Source organism: Podarcis bocagei, assembly GCF_964188305.1.
Source record: "Podarcis bocagei genome assembly, chromosome: 12".
In the NCBI taxonomy this organism is placed as follows: Eukaryota; Metazoa; Chordata; class Lepidosauria; order Squamata; family Lacertidae; genus Podarcis; species Podarcis bocagei.
This window is the reverse complement of record NC_138137.1, coordinates 61,312,525-61,330,680: the sequence shown is the minus strand read 5'-3', so window position 1 is coordinate 61,330,680 and position 18,156 is coordinate 61,312,525. Positions and strand designations below refer to the sequence as shown.

The 18,156-nt window shown below is 46.1% G+C and overlaps 2 protein-coding genes across 9 annotated transcripts in view; one reads left to right on the top strand and one right to left on the bottom strand.

Moving 5' to 3' along the window:
• Positions 1 to 701: 701 nt before the first annotated feature.
• Positions 702 to 18,156, top strand: part of LOC308569524 (uncharacterized protein) — a 44,833-nt gene continuing 27,378 nt past the window's right edge. For 2 of the 8 annotated variants that reach the window (XM_081163535.1, XM_081163536.1), the window contains exons 1-4: positions 702 to 811; positions 3,001 to 3,504; positions 3,691 to 3,772; positions 4,037 to 4,119. In XM_081163535.1, coding sequence (XP_081019661.1) covers positions 743 to 811; positions 3,001 to 3,504; positions 3,691 to 3,772; positions 4,037 to 4,119 — 738 coding nt within the window. In that variant the 5' untranslated portion in view covers positions 702 to 742. Of the gene's footprint in view, positions 812 to 1,235; positions 1,327 to 3,000; positions 3,505 to 3,690; positions 3,773 to 4,036; positions 4,120 to 5,298; positions 5,426 to 18,156 lie in introns of those variants that run through there. The other 6 variants (XM_081163534.1, XM_081163537.1, XM_081163529.1 and 3 more) reach the window with 5 other exon arrangements.
• Positions 13,008 to 18,156, bottom strand: part of LOC308569540 (uncharacterized protein) — a 62,934-nt gene continuing 57,785 nt past the window's right edge. The window contains exons 5-6 of the mRNA XM_081163582.1: positions 16,540 to 16,666; positions 13,008 to 15,817 (exon numbers count right to left, since the gene is read on the bottom strand). Of these exons, the coding sequence (XP_081019708.1) occupies positions 14,577 to 15,817; positions 16,540 to 16,666 (1,368 nt within the window). The 3' untranslated portion in view covers positions 13,008 to 14,576. The remainder of the gene's footprint in view (positions 15,818 to 16,539; positions 16,667 to 18,156) is intronic.

Genomic DNA, 18,156 nt, shown 5'->3' with positions numbered 1-18,156 from the left:
CATGACCCAGAAGCTGTATGCTGGCTCCCTCGGCCAATAAAGCGAGATGAGCACCGCAACCCCAGAGTCGTTCGCGACTGGACCTAATGGTCAGGGGTCCCTTTGTCTTTAAGCTACTGAAGGTACTTTCTATCCAGCTGTCCTTTTGCCAACAACAAATTGTTGCTGTTTTTTGTGTTGATCTGCTATATGGTCTCCACAGTCACTTATGGACTCATTGTTAAAACCCTGTTTATGGAGGACAATCTTAGTTGGCTACGAGGGATCACTGAAGAAGGAGGAGGAGGAGGAGGAGGTATCTGAAGCCATTTGCACGGAACAAATAGGAGCCTACACAACACAAAACACGGTTGCTGTATGGAGCTTTTATTTTATTTGTTTTTTATCTTATATTTTGGAAGTGTACATCCAGGTTATTTTTTCCTTAACATTTTTTTGGGGGCCCCCAAGAGAGTGGGGCCCTATGCTTTTAACTTAGGAGGCTTAACAAACCGCTTCTGCTATAGAGCACCTGCTTGAAGCTGCTCTATTCTCCCCCCACCCCCGGTGTTTTACACTGAAGGGCCGCCGCCATGACACGAGAGGCAGAGCGAGGCGGAGGCGGAAGGCGCTCCGCGTCCCATAGGAAAGGCGTCCCCCTGGGCGGCAGGGCCCGCGCGCGAAGGTTCCGCCTCCGGCGCTTGAGAACCAGAGAGGGGCGGGGGAGCGAGCGAGGGCCTGGCCTGGCCGGGGGCTGGACTAGATGGCCTTGCGGGGTCCCGGCTCTCCTATTTCTCTGAGTCTGGCGGTGGTGGGCTCTCCTCCCCTGGAGGTTAGTAAGCAGAGGCGCGGGGGGGGGACGCGTCTGCAGGGGATGCTCCTTGCACGAAGGGGTTGGACTAGATGACCCCTGGGGGTCCCTTCCCGAGAAGAGGTTTCGCAGCCAGGTGTCTCTGGCATTTTGGATTCTAGGAAGGCGACTCCTGCTTCTTGCAGAGCCTTTTCCCTGCCAGCTGCTCCTCCCGTTCCTGGCCAAGGGAGGGGGCAGCTCAGAGCCCAGCCAAGAGGGCCCCCCCAAAAATGAAGCCCCTCCTCCGGCTGCGCGCGGTGCCCGGGGCTCCTCCCGGATTCCTGCTTTCCAGAGGGACGGGGCGAGGGGTGAGCTTGCTCCGCTCGGCTTTGCAAGGGTTAAAAGGAGAGGAGCTGGATTCCTAGAGAGGAGAGGAAATAAAGGAGGGGGCATGTTCCCCCCCAAGAGCTAAACCCTCTCCCTGCAGCCCCCCCCCCCCGCTTGCATAGGGAGATCTCTCTCTGCAAATGCCGCCTGGGGGCCCCTCCTGGGATCTGGTGAGTCTCCCCTCTCTTCACCCTGTGGTGCATTGGGGAGAAGGGGGGTCCCGGGGCTGCAGGGGGAGGGGGCATGGGGGGGCTGTTCGGCTCATGCATGGAGGACCCACCAGATCAGGGAGCAGAGGGTCCCCCTCCACGCCTTCCTCTCTGCAAAGCCAAGGAGAGCTCCTCGTCTGCATCTCTGCTCCTCCGGGGGCTGCTGGCCACTTTGGAGGGGGGCGGGGGTGGGGGCTGGTCTTTGGGTCAGGGGAAAAGTCGAGCAAATAAACCCAATTCACATTGATGCACAGGTCACATTTATTACTAGAGGTGGTAGCCAGACGGAAACATTCGGACATTAAATACACAGTGAAAATGAAAACCTGAACTGTGCAGTAAATAAATAAGGATTGTTGGAAGGTGGAGAGCAGAGAAATAAAGTGCTTATTCCTGCGTTGCAGAATTAAACCTTTGGAACTCCCTCCCGCAGGAGGCAGGTAAAGTCACCAACCTGGATGGCTTTAAAATGAGGTTGTTGTTTAGTCGTGTCCGCCTCTTCGTGACCCCCTGGACCAGAGCACGCCAGGCCCTCCTGTCTTCCACTGCCTCCCGCAGTCTGGTCCAACTCATGCTGGTAGCTTCGAGAACACTGTCCCACCATCTCGTCCTCCGTCGTCCCCTTCTCCTTGTGCCCTCCATCTTTCCCAACATCAGGGTCTTTTCCAGGGAGGCTTCTCTTCTCCTGAGGTGGCCAAAGTCTTGGAGCCTCAGCTTCAGGATCTGTCCTTCCAGTGAGCACTCAGGGCTGATTTCCTTCAGAATGGAGAGGTTTGATCTTCTTGCAGTCCATTACCAATGAAATTTAAAAAAATGTTGGTCTTTGGTTGAATGTGGGAGTGGCGTTCAAAGTGAAGATAATTTCAATTTAGATCAACCTCACTGAGCCAATTGCTGATGGGGTGAGTGGTTGTTTTCTTGCACTTTTATTTTCCTCCCCCACACTTTTTTTATTGTTCTGGTTGTTGTTTTTGTTACTCTTATTACTAAAACTACATTTATAACCCAGGGCTGGTTGCGACCATATTCAGTATTAAAAACACACTTCTCAGCAGTCGGATATCATGGTAAAGGGGGAAGGTGCCTGGCGGGCTTCTGTCGGGAGGGAATTCCCTCACTGCCACCAAGATGCCCACTCTTGGGTCACCCCCACCGAAAACTCTGAGGGTGGTGATGAAACTCCCAGGAGGACCCCCTCTGCCAACCTGAACATCCAAGATGGTCTGTAGAGAAGGAGACAGTTAGTCAGATATTTGGGGGCCTAAGTGAATCCCTCACGTGAGCACCTTGATGCGAGCCTCATACAGCCCATACACATTACTCATTTGTCAATCACAGTTCTGACTTTGACTGAAACTATTGAAAGGCAGGAGCAACCAGGCTTACTCGTATCACAGAAATCCCTTCAGTTGCCTGCACATTTTGCATGGTAACTTTCCTTCTAGGAGGGCTAGAGGCTTGCTTTTCCTACTTCTTCCTTATGTTTGTTTGCTTGCTAAAGAAAGCTCAGAGTCGGGGCTGTGTGGAGTAGAGGCCTGGTTCTTAGGAAGACTCAACCATGCTTGCTCAAAGAACATCTTATCTTCTCCTGACAGTGTATGAATTTTATAACAGAACAATATATTTGCTTTGTAGGATTTGCTAGCAGCTCTCACAAGGACAGACAGAACGTGGCAGAAGACCAAGGGTTCCTTCCGATCTCTTGGAGACTTCCTGAGAACCCAGATGGATGAGCAAGACTCAGCTGGCCCAGAAGCAGGAAGAGACCATGCCATCAACATTGAGAACAGTGGAGGATTCTGGGAAAACTCTGTGCAGAAGATCGTGAGTGAGAAGGATACCCTCTGCACAGATGTGCAGAACCAGCAGTTTAGGCAGTTCTGCTACCAGGAGGCCAATGGACCCCGAGAGGTTTGCAGCCGACTCCACCACCTTTGCCATCAGTGGTTGAAGCCAGAAAGGCACACGAAAGCTGAGATGCTGGACCTGGTGATCTTGGAACAGTTCCTGGCTGTCCTTCCGCCAGAGATGGAGAGCTGGGTGAGGGAATGTGGAGCAGAGACCAGTTCCCAGGCGGTGGCCCTGGCCGAAGGTTTCCTCCTGAGTCAGGCAGAGGAGAGGAAGCAGGTGGAGAAGCAGGTGAGAGAGACTTTCCTCTGGATACTCCCAAGGGGCTCCAAACAGGAGGGAGAGTATCCCCCAACACTGTAATAGTTTGCCCATCCTTTTTTGGAAAGCTTCCAAGGAATGATGTCTGATGCCATTGGAGTGTTTACATCTGCCATTCTTTTTCTAATTCCTCTCAAATCCTTCTTGCTCTTTCAGGGAAAGAATCCATTTGCAGAGAGGGGCCTGGATTCCTCTGAGGCAAAGAGGACTCTGTTGGACACCAGAGAGAGGCCCCCAGGTAGGAAGCAATGAGGTTTTTCTCTTTCTTTGGTCACGTTCTGTGGATTTTGAAACTAATCTGAGATGTCTTCACATCTTTTTGGAGAAAACATTTGTGACCTAGAATCCTGAGGGGAGATTTTTTTTACACAGCTAAACAACAAAATGGGTCCAAATGACAGCAGCAAGTGAGGCTTTGTCTAAGGCCCACCTGTAGCTAGAGATGCACAGCTTCACCTCTGAGAGAAGCATGCCCTCATGGCTTCCCATTTAACTTTGGCAGGTGACAGAAGGATGCTGACAAGACCTCCTCATCTGCCTTTCCATGGAGGTGGAGCTGAAGCAGTGGCTGTGGAACCAGATCAGGTAGCGGGAAGGAGCCTTGTGGGGAAGAGGCAGAGGGGTGGGGCAGCCAGATTGCTTTTTGGCCCAAAGGAATCTCCCCTCCTCCTCTTGACTGCCCTGAACAAAGTCTGAGCATGTCAATCAAGGTTTATGTGTTGAGAATAAGGATCTTCACCTAGACTGGCCTTCAGAAGGTTGCTAGCATTATGTATCAGTTTTTGTTGTTGTTGTTTAGTTGTTTAGTTGTGTCCGACTCTTTGTGACCCCCTGGACCAGAGCACGCCAGGCATACTCCTGTCTTCTACTGCTTCCTGCAGTTTGGTCAAACTCATGTTCATAGCTTCGAGAACACTGTCCCACCATCTCGTCCTCCGTCGTCCCCTTCTCCTTGTGCCCTCCATCTTTCCCAACATCAGGGTCTTTTCCAGGGAGTCTTCTCTTCTCATGAGGTGGCCAAAGTATTGGAGCCTCAACTTCACAATCTGTCCTTCCAGTGAGCACTCAGGGCTGATTTCCTTAAGAATGGAGAGGTCTGATCTTCTTGCAGTCCATGGGACTCTCAAGAGTCTCCTCCAGCACCATAATTCAAAAGCATCAATTCTTCGGCAGTCAGCCTTCTTGATGGTCCAGCTCTCACTTCCATACATCACTACTGGGAAAACCATGGCTTTAACTACACGGACCTTTGTTGGCAAGGTGATGTCTCTGCTTTTTAAGATGCTGTCTAGGTATTTACATCTTTATCTCTTAATGCTAAAATCGGCTTATCAGCTGTCGGAAAACCATACAACAGAGTGGTGAGGATTCACCTAACTGCCCCACCAGCTGCACAACGAGGCTATTTTCCCTCTCACCCCTTCCCTGTGCCCCCACGTGCCCCTTGAAGTTGGCTTTAAGGTACTAGGAAGGTTCTGCCCCAGAACAGCAAACAGGGGGTCCTTCCATGAGACAAACGGGAAGGCTTGCGCAGATAAAATGATTGGAAGACTACCTTGTGGAGTTCCACTCTTTTCCAAAAGACTTAATACCCGTCATTAAAAGGCACAATTAAATACATTAAAAGAATCTCACGTGTAATTAAAATATGCAGGAAAACAATCCCATTAAAACAACACGGCCACTGACAGGCAGAAAACAACAGAGCAGCGTGTAATAGATAATCTTTATGCTGTCTAAGAGGAACGTACTTTTTCATTTTAGGGTCCAGTGTGCTTTGAAGATGTAGCTCTCCATTTCACAGACGAGGAATGGGCATTGCTGGATCCTGACCAGAGAGCTCTGCATAAGGAAGTCATGGAGGAGAATCGTGGGGTCATGGACTCGCTTGGTAAGGCTCCCTGTCAGATCATAATATCAGTTTTGGAATCATAATATCAGTTTTGGAATTCAGTACATACAGTATCTCTATGTAACGAACCTCCACTATTTTGATGGGGCTCAGCAGGACCACATACAACATTTGGGATTCTAACACCCCCCCCAAAAAGCACACTGTGAATGGAGAGCTATCTAATGTTTTGTCTGTGAGTGTTCTTCCTCCAGTTACGCCTTTTTAAGCAATGACCAGGCTGCTGTGAAACAGTCCAGTCACTGTTAAAATGTAGACTTTGGAGTGCTAAGGGAACCTGAAGTAGCTTCTGCCAGGATGTTTATTTATTTTATTGCTTCTGTCAGGTTTTTTATTACCAAAAAAGGCAGGCTTCCATGATAGGGCCAAACAAGAAAGAGCCATGCTTTTACAAACTCAGGTTACCAAACATATGTCTGTTAATGCCAGTTAACAAAGGTTAGCAAACCCAGTAGGAAGACCTCACAACTAATTCCGTTCAGTTCTTCCTCTATCACAAGCATTCATTAGCATCGTTCAGTAATTTAGGGCTGCATTTCTTCCTAATTTGTTTCTCTCTTCATTGCAGGTGGTGATGAATTGGAAATTAGGAACAAGAGAGAACACGATAAAATCCACACAGTGAAAAAACCATATCAATATTTGGAGTGTGGAGAGAGTTTCAGGCAGAGCTCCCATTCCTCTTCCCATCAGAGAAATCCCAATGGACAGAAACCCTATCAGTGCTTGGAATGTGGAAGGAGCTTCAGCCGGAACTCCAATCTCACCTCCCATCAAATAATTCATACGGGGGAGAAAGCATATCAGTGCTTGGAATGTGGAAAGAGATTCACCCATAAGAAAAATCTCACTTGCCATCAAAGAATTCATACCGGGGAGAATCCATACCAGTGCTTGGAATGTGGGAAGAGCTTCATTCGGAGAGAAAGTCTGACATCCCATCAAAGAAATCATACAGGAGATAAACCATATCAGTGCTTGGAATGTGGGAAGAGCTTCAACCAGAAGAAAAATCTCATTTCCCATCAAATAATTCATACAAGGGAGAAACCATATCAGTGTTTGGAATGTGGAAAGAGATTCCGTAAGAGCTGCCATCTCACACCCCATCAAAGAATTCATACTGGAGAAAAACCCTATCAGTGCTTGGAATGTGGAAAGAGCTTCAGTCGGAAAGATAGTCTCAATTCCCACAGAAGAATTCATAGTGGGGAGGAGCCATATCAGTGCATGGAATGTGGAAAAAGCTTCACCTGGAAGGAAAGTCTCAATTCCCACCAAAGACTTCATAGTGGGGAGGAACCATTTAAATGCTTGGAATGTGGAAACAGCTTCAGTTGTAAGAGAAATCTCACTTTCCATCAAACAATTCATACAGGAGAGAAACCATATCAGTGCTTGGAATGTGGGAACACCTTCACCCAGAAGTTAAGTCTCATTTCCCACCATCTAATTCATACAGGGGAGAGACCGTATCAGTGCTTGGAATGTGGAAAAAGTTTCAATAAGAGGGGCAATCTCACAGCTCATCAAAGAATTCATACAAGGGGGAAACCATAGTAGTGCTTGGAATATGGCAAGAGCTTCAGTAAGCCCCAATCTCACTGACCATCAAAGAACTCATAGTGCAGAGAAACCATCTATCAGGAGACTTCAGTATGTGGATGAGGATTGCAATGGAGTAGACCCCCAGTGCCCAATATTTCTTCATGGTGCAAGTCGCTGTACGAGGTGTTGAATACCTTTTCCACGTCACATATGGGGAGACAGTTTGGAGCAATTTGGCAACACTGACGAGGTAGCCATCAATGCTGATCTCTTCTCTGATGACATTGATCTCCAATGTTGCAAATTTGTGCTGCTGCTGACTGCAACTGTCGTCCTTTGCATGTCCAGGATGGTGTCATCATGAAACTCTTCCTGGTATCTGCTGAGCACACACAGAAAATAAGGACGCAGTCCAGGAGGAAGAAGCAGAACCATTGCATAACAGTTCCTCCAGCTCCCGTCCCTCCTAGACGGTTGCTGAGAGATCCAGCAGAACCAGGAAACAGCTTTCACATCTGTCCATAGTCCGCCGGAAATCATCGACCTTCACGACCAAGGCTGTTTCAGTCCCATGATGGGGCCTGAAGCCCAATTGGAAAGGGATCCAAATGGTTTCTCTCGCACCACATGAAAACCCTCTTGAATGAGGAAGGGATAACACACTTGAGGAGTGTTAGCCACATGTCACCCATTCATGTATTTGGCGGTATTACCTATGTCTGTTTACCCAAGGAAAGCAGGCACCAGTTAGATTCCAGGGCAGAAGAGACTATGGCGATTGGCTGTGCTTCGGGGAGCAAAAAATATAGGGAAAGGCAGCACAAGGCATGAGGTTCATTTTGCTCATGGGTAGGCATACTAAGGCCTGGGGGCCAGATCTGGCTCAATCGCCTTTTAAATCCACCCCTCTGTTTGGGAATCAGCGTGTTTTTACATGAGTAGAATGTGTCCTTTTATTTAAAATGCATCTCTGGGTTATTTGTGGGGCACAGGAATTCATTATTATTTCTTTCTTCAAAATATAGTCCGGCCCCCACAAGGTCTGAGGGACAGTAGACCGGCCCCCTGCTGAAAAAGGTTGCTAACCCGATTTTGATGAACACAGGAAGACTGACGAGAAGAACTTTGATAGATTTTTACAAGGAGTCAGGGATTAGGGTTAGGGGTGTAGGATTAGAGGGTTAGGGTTGGAATAGGGTTGAGGGGTAGGGGTTGCAGTTAGTGTTACATTAGGGTAAGGGGTTAAAGCAGGGGTTGTCAACCTGGTCCCTACCGCCCACCAGTGGGCGTTTCAGGATCCTAGGTGGGCAGTAGGGGGTTCTACGGCACAAGCTGAATCCTCCTTCCATCGAGCACTGGGGGGCGGTAAGGAAATTTTACCATCAAGAAAGATGCATTTATGGGCAGTAGGTATAAAAAGGTTGACTACCCCTGGATTAAAGTCACCATTAGAGTTAGGGTTAGGGGTTTGTGTTGGGGTTTCGGTTAGAGGGGTTGAGTTCAGGGGTTAGGGATTAAGGTTCAGGGTAGGGTGTGGGGTTAGAGGGTTATTAGCTTTAGGGTTGGGATAATTGTACAGGATTCGGCGTCAAGTTTAGGATTAGAGCTTGAGGGTTGGGTTACGGTTAGGGATTAATGTTCAGGTTTCGGCTTATGGTTAGGGATTTAGGGTTAGGTTTGAGTTGGGTTGTTAGGGTGGGTGGGGTTAGGGGTAGGGGAAGCTGGTAGCAAGGCATTGGGCTGGACAGAGAAATGTTTGATTTGCTTGAATACAAGACTATGGGGCAAAAAGAACTTCTTGGGGTATTGATGGTGTGATCTCCTCCATCGCAGGGTCAGGTTGTAGATATGTGTAAATAAACCATATATCCTAAAGACACCACAGTCGTCCCTCATTCTAGGAAACATAAACCCTGGGTTTGTGAAGAGTGAGATATAGAGCTATGGATTCAACCCCCAACATCTTCAGATGGGGCTGGGAATGTCCTTTGAGACCTTGGAGAACATCTGCAGTCTGTGGAGACAAATCAGAGTTAGCTGAAGCAAAGGTCTGACGTGGGATAAAGGAGCCCCCTATGATCCCATGTCTTTGTCATCGTAAAAAACATGGTAGCCTCAGTGCAAGAGGATGCTAAACCCAACAAAGGAGTCCCCAGCAGGCCATATGACCTTGGTGAGAAATCTCAGAGAGAAGCAGGAATCCCAATGACACATTCCCCCAGAGAGAGAAGGGGCTAGTCTGGTGTGGGTCGCCATGCATAAGAGAGCCACTGTGGTGTAATGTGTAGAGCAGCCTTTCTCCACCTTGGGTCCCCAGATGTTGGACTACAAGTCCCATCATCCCTAAGGTGGTCAGGGAGTGGAGAATGTTGGATGGACTAGGCCAGGGGTCTGCAACCTTTAAGACAAAAAGAGCCACTTGGACCCGTTTCCGAAAAAACAACAACAACTGGGAGCCGCAAAAACATTGCAACATTTAAAACAAATATAACACTGCATATATTGTTTCTGGCCTTAATGCTATATATACAGGATCGTGCAGTCAGCTGTCAATCTCAAGAAAAAAGGACAAATTAATAGCTAATTAAAATATTTAATTTACAACCAGGTAACCAGGTTAATGGGACTTTTGCTCCTGAACCTCAGTGCTCAGTGTCTGCACATCAGGGCTGTAAGACGTCACCTTCATTTTCACACAGGCTTGCAAGCTGTCATCTGTGAGGCGTGATCGGTGTTTGTTTTTAATATAGTTCATGTTGGAGAAGACCTGCTCACATACATATGTGGAAGAGACCACAAGGGCCATCGAGTCCAACCCCCTGCCAAGCAGGAAACACCATCAAAGCACTCCTGACATATGGTTGTCAAGCCTCTGCTTAAAGACCTCCAAGAAGGAGACTCCACCACACTCCTTGGCAGCAATTCACCAAACTTTCACCTGCTTAAGTTTAAAAAGGGGCTTCAAGCAACTAAAAAGGGGCTTCAGGCAACTAACTCCACGTGGAATTCCACGCGACCGCGACTGCATAATCAATGCCACAAAATGCCAAAGAAAATTAACCAGGGCCCCAGTGAACCATAAATCATAATCAGTGCCTGATGTAAATAATAATTAATAATGAGGCATTCATCATTATAAAAATACCGTATTTTTCGCCCCATAGGACGCTCCGTCCCATAGGACGCACCTAGTTTTTGGGGGGGGAAATAAAGGGGGGGAAATTCCCTTTATTTTCTCCCCAAAAGCAGGTCGGGGAAACCGAACCAGGTCAAGGAACAGCGGGATGGCGGCGCTGCGCCTCCCTGCTGTCCCCCGAGCTTGTGGGGCTGGCCGATGCCTGCGGGGCGGCAGGCTGCTATCCGCAGCGTGGGGAGCCTTGCCGGGAAGTCCGGCAAGGCTCCCCACGCTGCGGATGTCTGCCTGGCGAGGGGGGCGCTCTGCTTTAGGGCGCCCCGCCTGCCGGGCGGCAGGCTGCTCACCTCTGCCCCTCGCCTCCGCCCCTCACCTCCGCTCCTCGCCTCCTCCCCTCGCCACCGCCCTGGAGCCGCAGCAAAGGCTTTAAAGAGCCGCATGCGGCTCTGGAGCCGCAGGTTGCTGACCCCCGGACTAGGACCTCGAAGACTAAGTTTCGAATCCCCACTCCGTCACTGTCTCTTAGCTTGACCTGCTTCCCTGTGTTGCTGGGAGAAGACCATGTATGGCGCCTTGAGCTCCATGGAAGGTGGGATGTCAATATAAATAGCTAATAAATAAAAATAAATAAATAACACACGTACATCAGAATAACACATAAGAATCTATTATCCCCATTCCAACCAAAGGTGACAGAATTCATGAGCTGCAATCCAGCAGTTTCATGCTGCAATCTCCTTTTGAAATTATTCTCTTGGAGAACAAAAGGTTTGGGGAGAGTTATGTTCTCCCCCACTTTATACTTTCAGATGCTCAAATGATCAGTGAAGGGCACAATCTGCCTTCCTGTAGCTGCAGGTACAAAGCAAACATTCATAAATGTTCTCAGGGCACAGCTGATCTCAATGCCAGTGACACAGCATCAGAGGAAAAACTGAGTTGAGCAGCTCTGTGATTGTAGTGCTAAGTATCCCCATTTGTTTGCTGAATCCACTGAAATTCTAACTAGGGCATGGTGAAAGCAGTGTTAGGAGCTAAATCCTCTGTGTGTGTGTGTGTGTGTGTGTGTGTGTGTGTAGCCTCAGAACTCAATCCTAGGGGCAGTAACGCTTTAGAAACTTAAGTTTTCAGCTCTGCCCCAGCAGGAATATCTTGAGGAGCCAGAAGCTTAGATGAGATCCCCATTTTAGAGAGTCGGGTATCAAAAAAGTGAAACCCATTGATTTATGGTTTCATGTGGCAGAGACTTAAGTTCGCAGGAGAGCCATCTTAGAATCAACAACGTAGGTGTATCTCAAGGCAAGCGTCAGTTTTTTGGTAGGGGAAGGAAGAATGGCGTATAAACTATGGATTCAGCTGTAAGTTTCATTCTTCAGTTTAAAACCAGTTAGAACTAGTTCAGTTTTTCAAAACCAAAATGTAAATTAATCACCACTTAACCAAGACCCACATTCCTCTCTGCTCTCTGCTCAAAATGTAGGACTTGGAGCAAGCTATCATTCCCCTGACCAAAATGCCCAGAGTGATACTGAGTTGGAGAATGAAATCAAGGAAACAGCCAAAAGAGGAAGGGATGCCAGAATCAACAGCAACACTTTATTACAGTCGTAGACCAGCATAATATCAGAATCAGCGACTTCTGATTACCAGCACATATACTGGCTACATATGTGTTGTTGTTTTTAAAGGTATTGTTATTGAATTATTTTTTACACAAAATAAAAATCAGACTAGTCTACAGAAGAAGAATAAAAAACAAACAGGAACATGTACAGAGGGCGGCAAGCGTATGGAAACCAAGTCTTATGACGAATGGTTGAGGGAACTGGATATCTCTAGCCTGGAAAGGAGGAGAGTGAGAGGAGATAGAATAGCTATCTAAAAATGGCTTACCACTGTGTGGTGAGAATTCACTTCTACACCATCTTGTTTGCTACCCAAGTGAAGAGCAACCAGCTCTTGAATAAACCACAGAACCAGGGAAACTATTTTTCACGTCCACCATCTGGATTTAGGGACCCAGCCTTTATTATAGCTATTGCATTAGGACAGAGCTCACTCAACTCAACGTGCCAGTTGAGAAGGTCTGCCCCAAGGAAATTCAGAATGAAAGGAGAGGGTGCACCTCCACAGGCACATACCTCCACATGTGGTTGGAGTGCCCCCAAATCCAACTATTCTGGACAACAGCCATACAAGAAATAAGTAAAATAACCAAGCAAGTATTAGAAATCACCCCAGAATTGGCCCTACTAAACATCTTCCAAGACAATAATGCCCATTTACACCAGAAAGAACTCATAACCCACCTACTTTCAGCAGCCAGAAGCATAATAGCTAGACACTGGAGAGACCTGTCAGGAGTAAGCATGGACCAAGGTACCAAATAGTATGGGAAACAGCCTTACTAGAAAAATTAACCAATAAACTGAAACTGACACGGGGACAAATAGAAGACGCCTTCACCCCGGTATGGCTCCCCTTTATCACATACACAGCCCAACAAAACAACAAGAATCCACCAACAGCATACAAATCAATATGGCTAACCTGATCCAAAACACCCACCCCAGTCACACCAAACCACAAATGAATAACCACACCCTAGGCCAACGCCAACCTCTCTCAGGAACATAAGTTAACAGCAGAGAACCTGCACAAGCAACGCTGACACCAAACCCCACATATATTAAGTAAAATAGAAACATCGCCACCCGACCCCACCCCCACTCACCTTTCCCCCCTCCACCTCTTTCCCCCTATTCTTCCGAATGTCTCAACAAATGAAACTGATTTGTAAAAGTGTTACACGGGGGGGGGGGAATACGAGAGAGAGATTGCAAACACTTTTGTAAATCAATAAGATCTTTAATAAAAAAAATAAAAATAAGGCAATCTTAAACATAAAACATCTCCTTTACATGTGTCAAGAAAGGTCACAGGTCATTGGACAGAAAACACGCATGGCTCCATCCTGGTATCTTCACCCCTGCAGTCACCTTGGAGTGGCCCCGATGTGCCCAGGCCATTTGACCATTTCTGGTACTGGATGTCCCTCGCTGCCCTGGCAACGAAGCCTATGTCAGTCTTTCTTGACATTTCTCCATCTATCAGGAAGCTTCCAAGGATTTCTTCCCTGGTGCTAACTCATGACTGACATAAGAAAACATCCTGTCATTTGTGCCACTTTCTGGGTCAGATAAGGAGAGATGGAATGTAGCGTAAAAGGGGGGAGATTCACAAATGCACAACACACACAAAAACAAGCTTAATACATTCTAAAAGGTTAAATGCAATTCAAGTGAAACACTGAAATATTATTAAAACAATAAAAATATACACCTGGGGTCACTAATTCTTATATCATTCCCCCGCTGTGATCATAACCTTTTCAAGGATTATGACCACACTTTATCAAAGTTATCAATCGACCTATTGGCCTTAGGTACAAAACAACACACTTTTACAAGCATTGAATACCACAACATAGCAATATAAAACACAGAATGACTGAGAGGAAAACTAATAACTCTCCTTTCAAGGCTTCCTTTATCTCACTAATCTGAGGAGATCAACCTTTCAGGAACCTTGGGGAAGTAGTATCCCTTGCTTTAAACATGATAGTCTAGGTTTTATACACAGTAGGAAGGACTATTAATAAAGAAACATGAATTTTATTGCTTCAGCTTTTTTTTATTTCCGGTGTCAAATTAGTCTTCTGGACCCAATATCTTTGCTATTCCACAACAATTCCCCTTTAATGAATCCCTGGTGAGGGCTTTCATCAATCATCAGCAATCTCCTGATTTGGCACACATCCTGAGACAAATTATATTCAACACTGCCATCCATTCTGGCAGGTTTCATCCCATAGCACATGAAGCAAACCTGTTTTCTCCTACTCTGGAGTAGAGGACCTGCACCAATGGATGCAAGTTGCAAGAATTTAAGTCGCAAGTTGTAAGCATTTTATTTTCAATTTATATTATTGTGCTCCAGCGGAATTGCACCCCAGATTTAAGTATATTTGCATATTGAGGGGGGCTATTGGGTGGTTGTTTTTATTCTTATCATGTATTTTGTGGTTTTATATCTTGATTTTACTCTGAGAACTGCTCTGAGACCCCAGGGTATAGGGCGGTATATAAATTAAACTAGTAATAAAAATAAGAAGAAAAGAGATGCAGACTAAACATCAGGAAGAATCTTCTGCAGGTAAAAGCTCTTTCAAAGTGGAACCGGCTGCCTCAGAAGGTGGTGGTTTCTCTCTCTTGGTGGGTTTTAAGCAGAGGGTGAAGATTGCTGCATTGTGGAGAGATGGACTAGATGACCTGCAGAGTCCCTGCTCTGATACAATTATATGTCTCTATGATTCCCCCTGCCATGAGTTATTTCATAGAGAGTGAGATTGGAGCTATGTCTGAAGCTCTTTTCACATTCCAAGCACTGCTACGGTTTCTCCACCATATGGATTCTTTGATGGGAAGTGAGACTCCTCTTGGAATTGAAGCTGTTTCCACATTCCAAGCATATAAATGGTTTATCCCCAGTGTGAATTCTTTGATGGGAAGTAAGGCTATCCTTCCGACTAAAGCTCTTCCCACATTCCAAGCACTGGTATGGTTTCTCCCCTGTATGAATTCTTTGATGGATTATGAGACTGGTCCTCTGACTGAAGCTCTTTCCACATTCAACACACAGATATGGTTTCTCCCCTTTATGGATTCTTTGATGGGACATGAGACTTTTCTTCCAACGAAAGCTCTTTCCACATTCTGTGCACAGATATAATTTTTCCCCGCTGTGAGTTATCTGATGGGAAGTGAGAGAGGCCATATTAATGAAGTTCTTCTCACATTTTGTGCACTGATATTGTTTCTGCCCTGTATGGATTCTCTGATGGTACATGAGACTGGCGCTCTGAGGGAAGCTTTTTCCACATTCCAAGCACTGATATGGTTTCTCCCCTGTGTGAATTCTTTCATGACAACTGAGAACATTCTTTCGACTGAAGCTCTTTCCACACTCGAAGCACTGAAATGGCTTCTTCCCGGTGTGAATTATTTGATGGGAAGTGAGACTATCCTTCCGACCGAAACTCTTTCCACATTCCATGCACTGATAGGGTTTCTCCCCGCTGTGAGTTATTTGATGGGAAGCCAGAGCAGCCCTTTGACGGAAGCTCTTTCCACACTCCAAGCACTCATATGGTTTCTCACCAGTATGGATTCTTTGGTGGACTGTGAGGGTGATGCTATGACTGAAGCTCTTTCCACATTCAAAGCATGGATATAGTTTCTTCCCCGTATGTATTATTTCATGGGAAGTGAGACTTTTCTTCCAGGCGAAGCTCTTTCCACATTCCGTGCACAGATATGGTTTCTCCCCTGTATGAATTCTTTGATGGGAAGTGAGATTGGCCCTCTGACTGAAGCTCTTTCCGCATTCCAAGCAGGAATATGGTTTCTCCCCGCTGTGATTTATTTCATTGGAAGAGAGGTTGGATTTTTGACAGAGGTTCTTTTCACATTCTGAATACTGATAGAGTTTCTTCCCCAAGAGATTTATTAGATGGGGAGTGGAGTGGGAGCTCTGACTGAAATTCCCATGTCCCGGATATTTAAATGGCTTCTCCTCCATGTGCATTTTGTCATGCTCTCCCTTATTCTTATTTTCCAATTCATCGCCACCTGCAACAAAGAGAGAAACTGATTAGAGCTTCAAGAAGAAATGCAGGTCTTAAATACTGGAACAACCAGCTTCGTGTTTCTTGCCGAGGAAAATGGCTGCCTCTCATGAGATTGGGCCACCGGTCGTGCCAGAAAATCAGGGATAAGAGGAGGGTAATTAGTCCTGCCGACCCCTCCAGGGTAGGGGGGGCTATCTCACCCACAGATTTCCATTATCAGCCACCTGCACCAAGATGTGGGGGCTGGGACACTGGGTGCCGATCCTGGCATGAAACTGGGCACTCTCCAGAACCACTCCCACGAGCAGGAGATACCTGTTTTCTAAAAATTAATAAGATGCAGACTAAAAACAGGCGTGTTCTGGATGGAAGGAGATTAAAAAAAACAATCTGCCAAATTATACAATTGCTGGACACCAAGCTTTGGACTTCAAAGAGACTCTTCTTTTGGCATTTGGATTAATGAGGTGAACGGCTGCCGTTCTTTTGTTTACGTTATATTTGCTACTTCATGATTACAAAAGTCCTGAGCAGTTCAGTGCAGCCTGATCGTAGTTTAGAAAGGCAAAATTGGAGAAAGAATATTCACTGACAAAACAGTAGCTAGCCCTCCAATCAAGGTGAGCTGTGGGGTGCTAAAATATCAGATGCTGTATGCAGCACTGTCAAACCCCATCAAAATATATTTCTTAGCAGATAATATGATCCAACAGGGAGCCTTACCGAGAGAGTCCATGATCCCATGATTCTCCCCCATGACTTCCTTATGCAGAGCTCTCTGGTCAGGATCCAGCAACTCCCATTCCTCATCTGTGAAATGAACAGCTACATCTTCAAAGTACACCGGACCCTAATATAAAAAAGGGAAAGTCTTCTTTTTAGAAAACATTATCTACCACACATTGCTTTGTAGTTTTCTGCCTGTTAATTGCTGTGTTCCTTTAATGGAATTGTTTTGTTGTACATTTTAATCATGGATGCTTCTTTTACATGTCTTTCATTGTGTCTTTTATTAATGGGTTATGTGTACATAGGTGGAGCTCCACATGGCGTTCTTCAAATCAGTCTGCTGAAGCGTCCCTGTTTCCCAGATGGAAGGATCCCCTTTCCTCCCCCCGTCTGCTGTTCTGGAGGGGGAAACCTCCCCAATGCCCTAAGACCAACTTCAAGGGGGTGCAGGGGGTCACAGGAGGGGAAGGAGGGAGAAAGTGCAACTGATGGGGCTCATTTGGTGAATCCTGGACACTATTATTTTTATGGTTAGAAGCCTATTTTAATATTAAATGGGAAATCAATAAATAAAACTACAACTACAGATAAATAATACCAGCAATATTCATAAGGCCAGTTAAGGTGAGATGGCTGTTTATTAACCTTCTGGGATTGCATTTTAAGCCTTTGTTAAGGACAGGCATGACAGAAACCAAGATGAGGAGAGGGATTCATCCTGGCCCAGAGGCACCTGGCTGCCCCGTCCCTCAGCCTCCTTCCCCACAATGCTCCTTCCTCCTACCTGAATTCTTTCCACAGCCGCTGCTTCTCCTCCACCAGGAAAAGATGGATGAGAAGGTCTTGCCATTGTCAAAGATGTATAACTTGCTGTTGAAATGGAATACACAGGATGAAACGGTGAAATCTGCTATGATTAAATGGGCACAAGATGTCGGACACAACATAATGATGGCTGACTGGGAACAGTTATGGACCACAGGTATGAAGTTTACGGCATGTAATGCCTTAAGAGAGAATATTATGGAAATGATATACAGGTGGTACATGACCCCAGTCAAGCTTGCAAAAATCTACCATTTGCCCGATAACAAATGTTGGAAATGTAAGGAAACTGAAGGTACATTCTTTCACCTTTGGTGGACGTGCCCAAGGATTAAGGCTTTCTGGGAGATGATTTATAATGAAATGAAAAGGGTATTTAAATATACCTTCTTGGAAGAAACCAGAGGCCTTTCTCCTGGGCATGGTCGGCCAAATGGTGCTAAAGAAGGACAGAACTTTCTTTATGTATGCCACAACAGCAGCAAGAATACTTATTGCAAAGTATTGGAAGACGCAAGATCTACCCACCCTGGAAGAATGGCAGATGAAGGTGATAGACTACATGGAACTGGCGGAAATGACTGGCAGAATCCGAGACCAGGGAGAAGAGTCGGTGGAAGAATATTGGAAGAAATTTAAAGACTATTTACAGAAATATTGCAAAATTAACGAATGTTAGAATGATGTCAGAATGAAGTTAAGTAGTTTAAGCAGCAATGTTTTAAAGGTGTATGAAAAATGGATTATTAACAGGTGAGAACTCAAAGTTATATTATATTAAGTTAA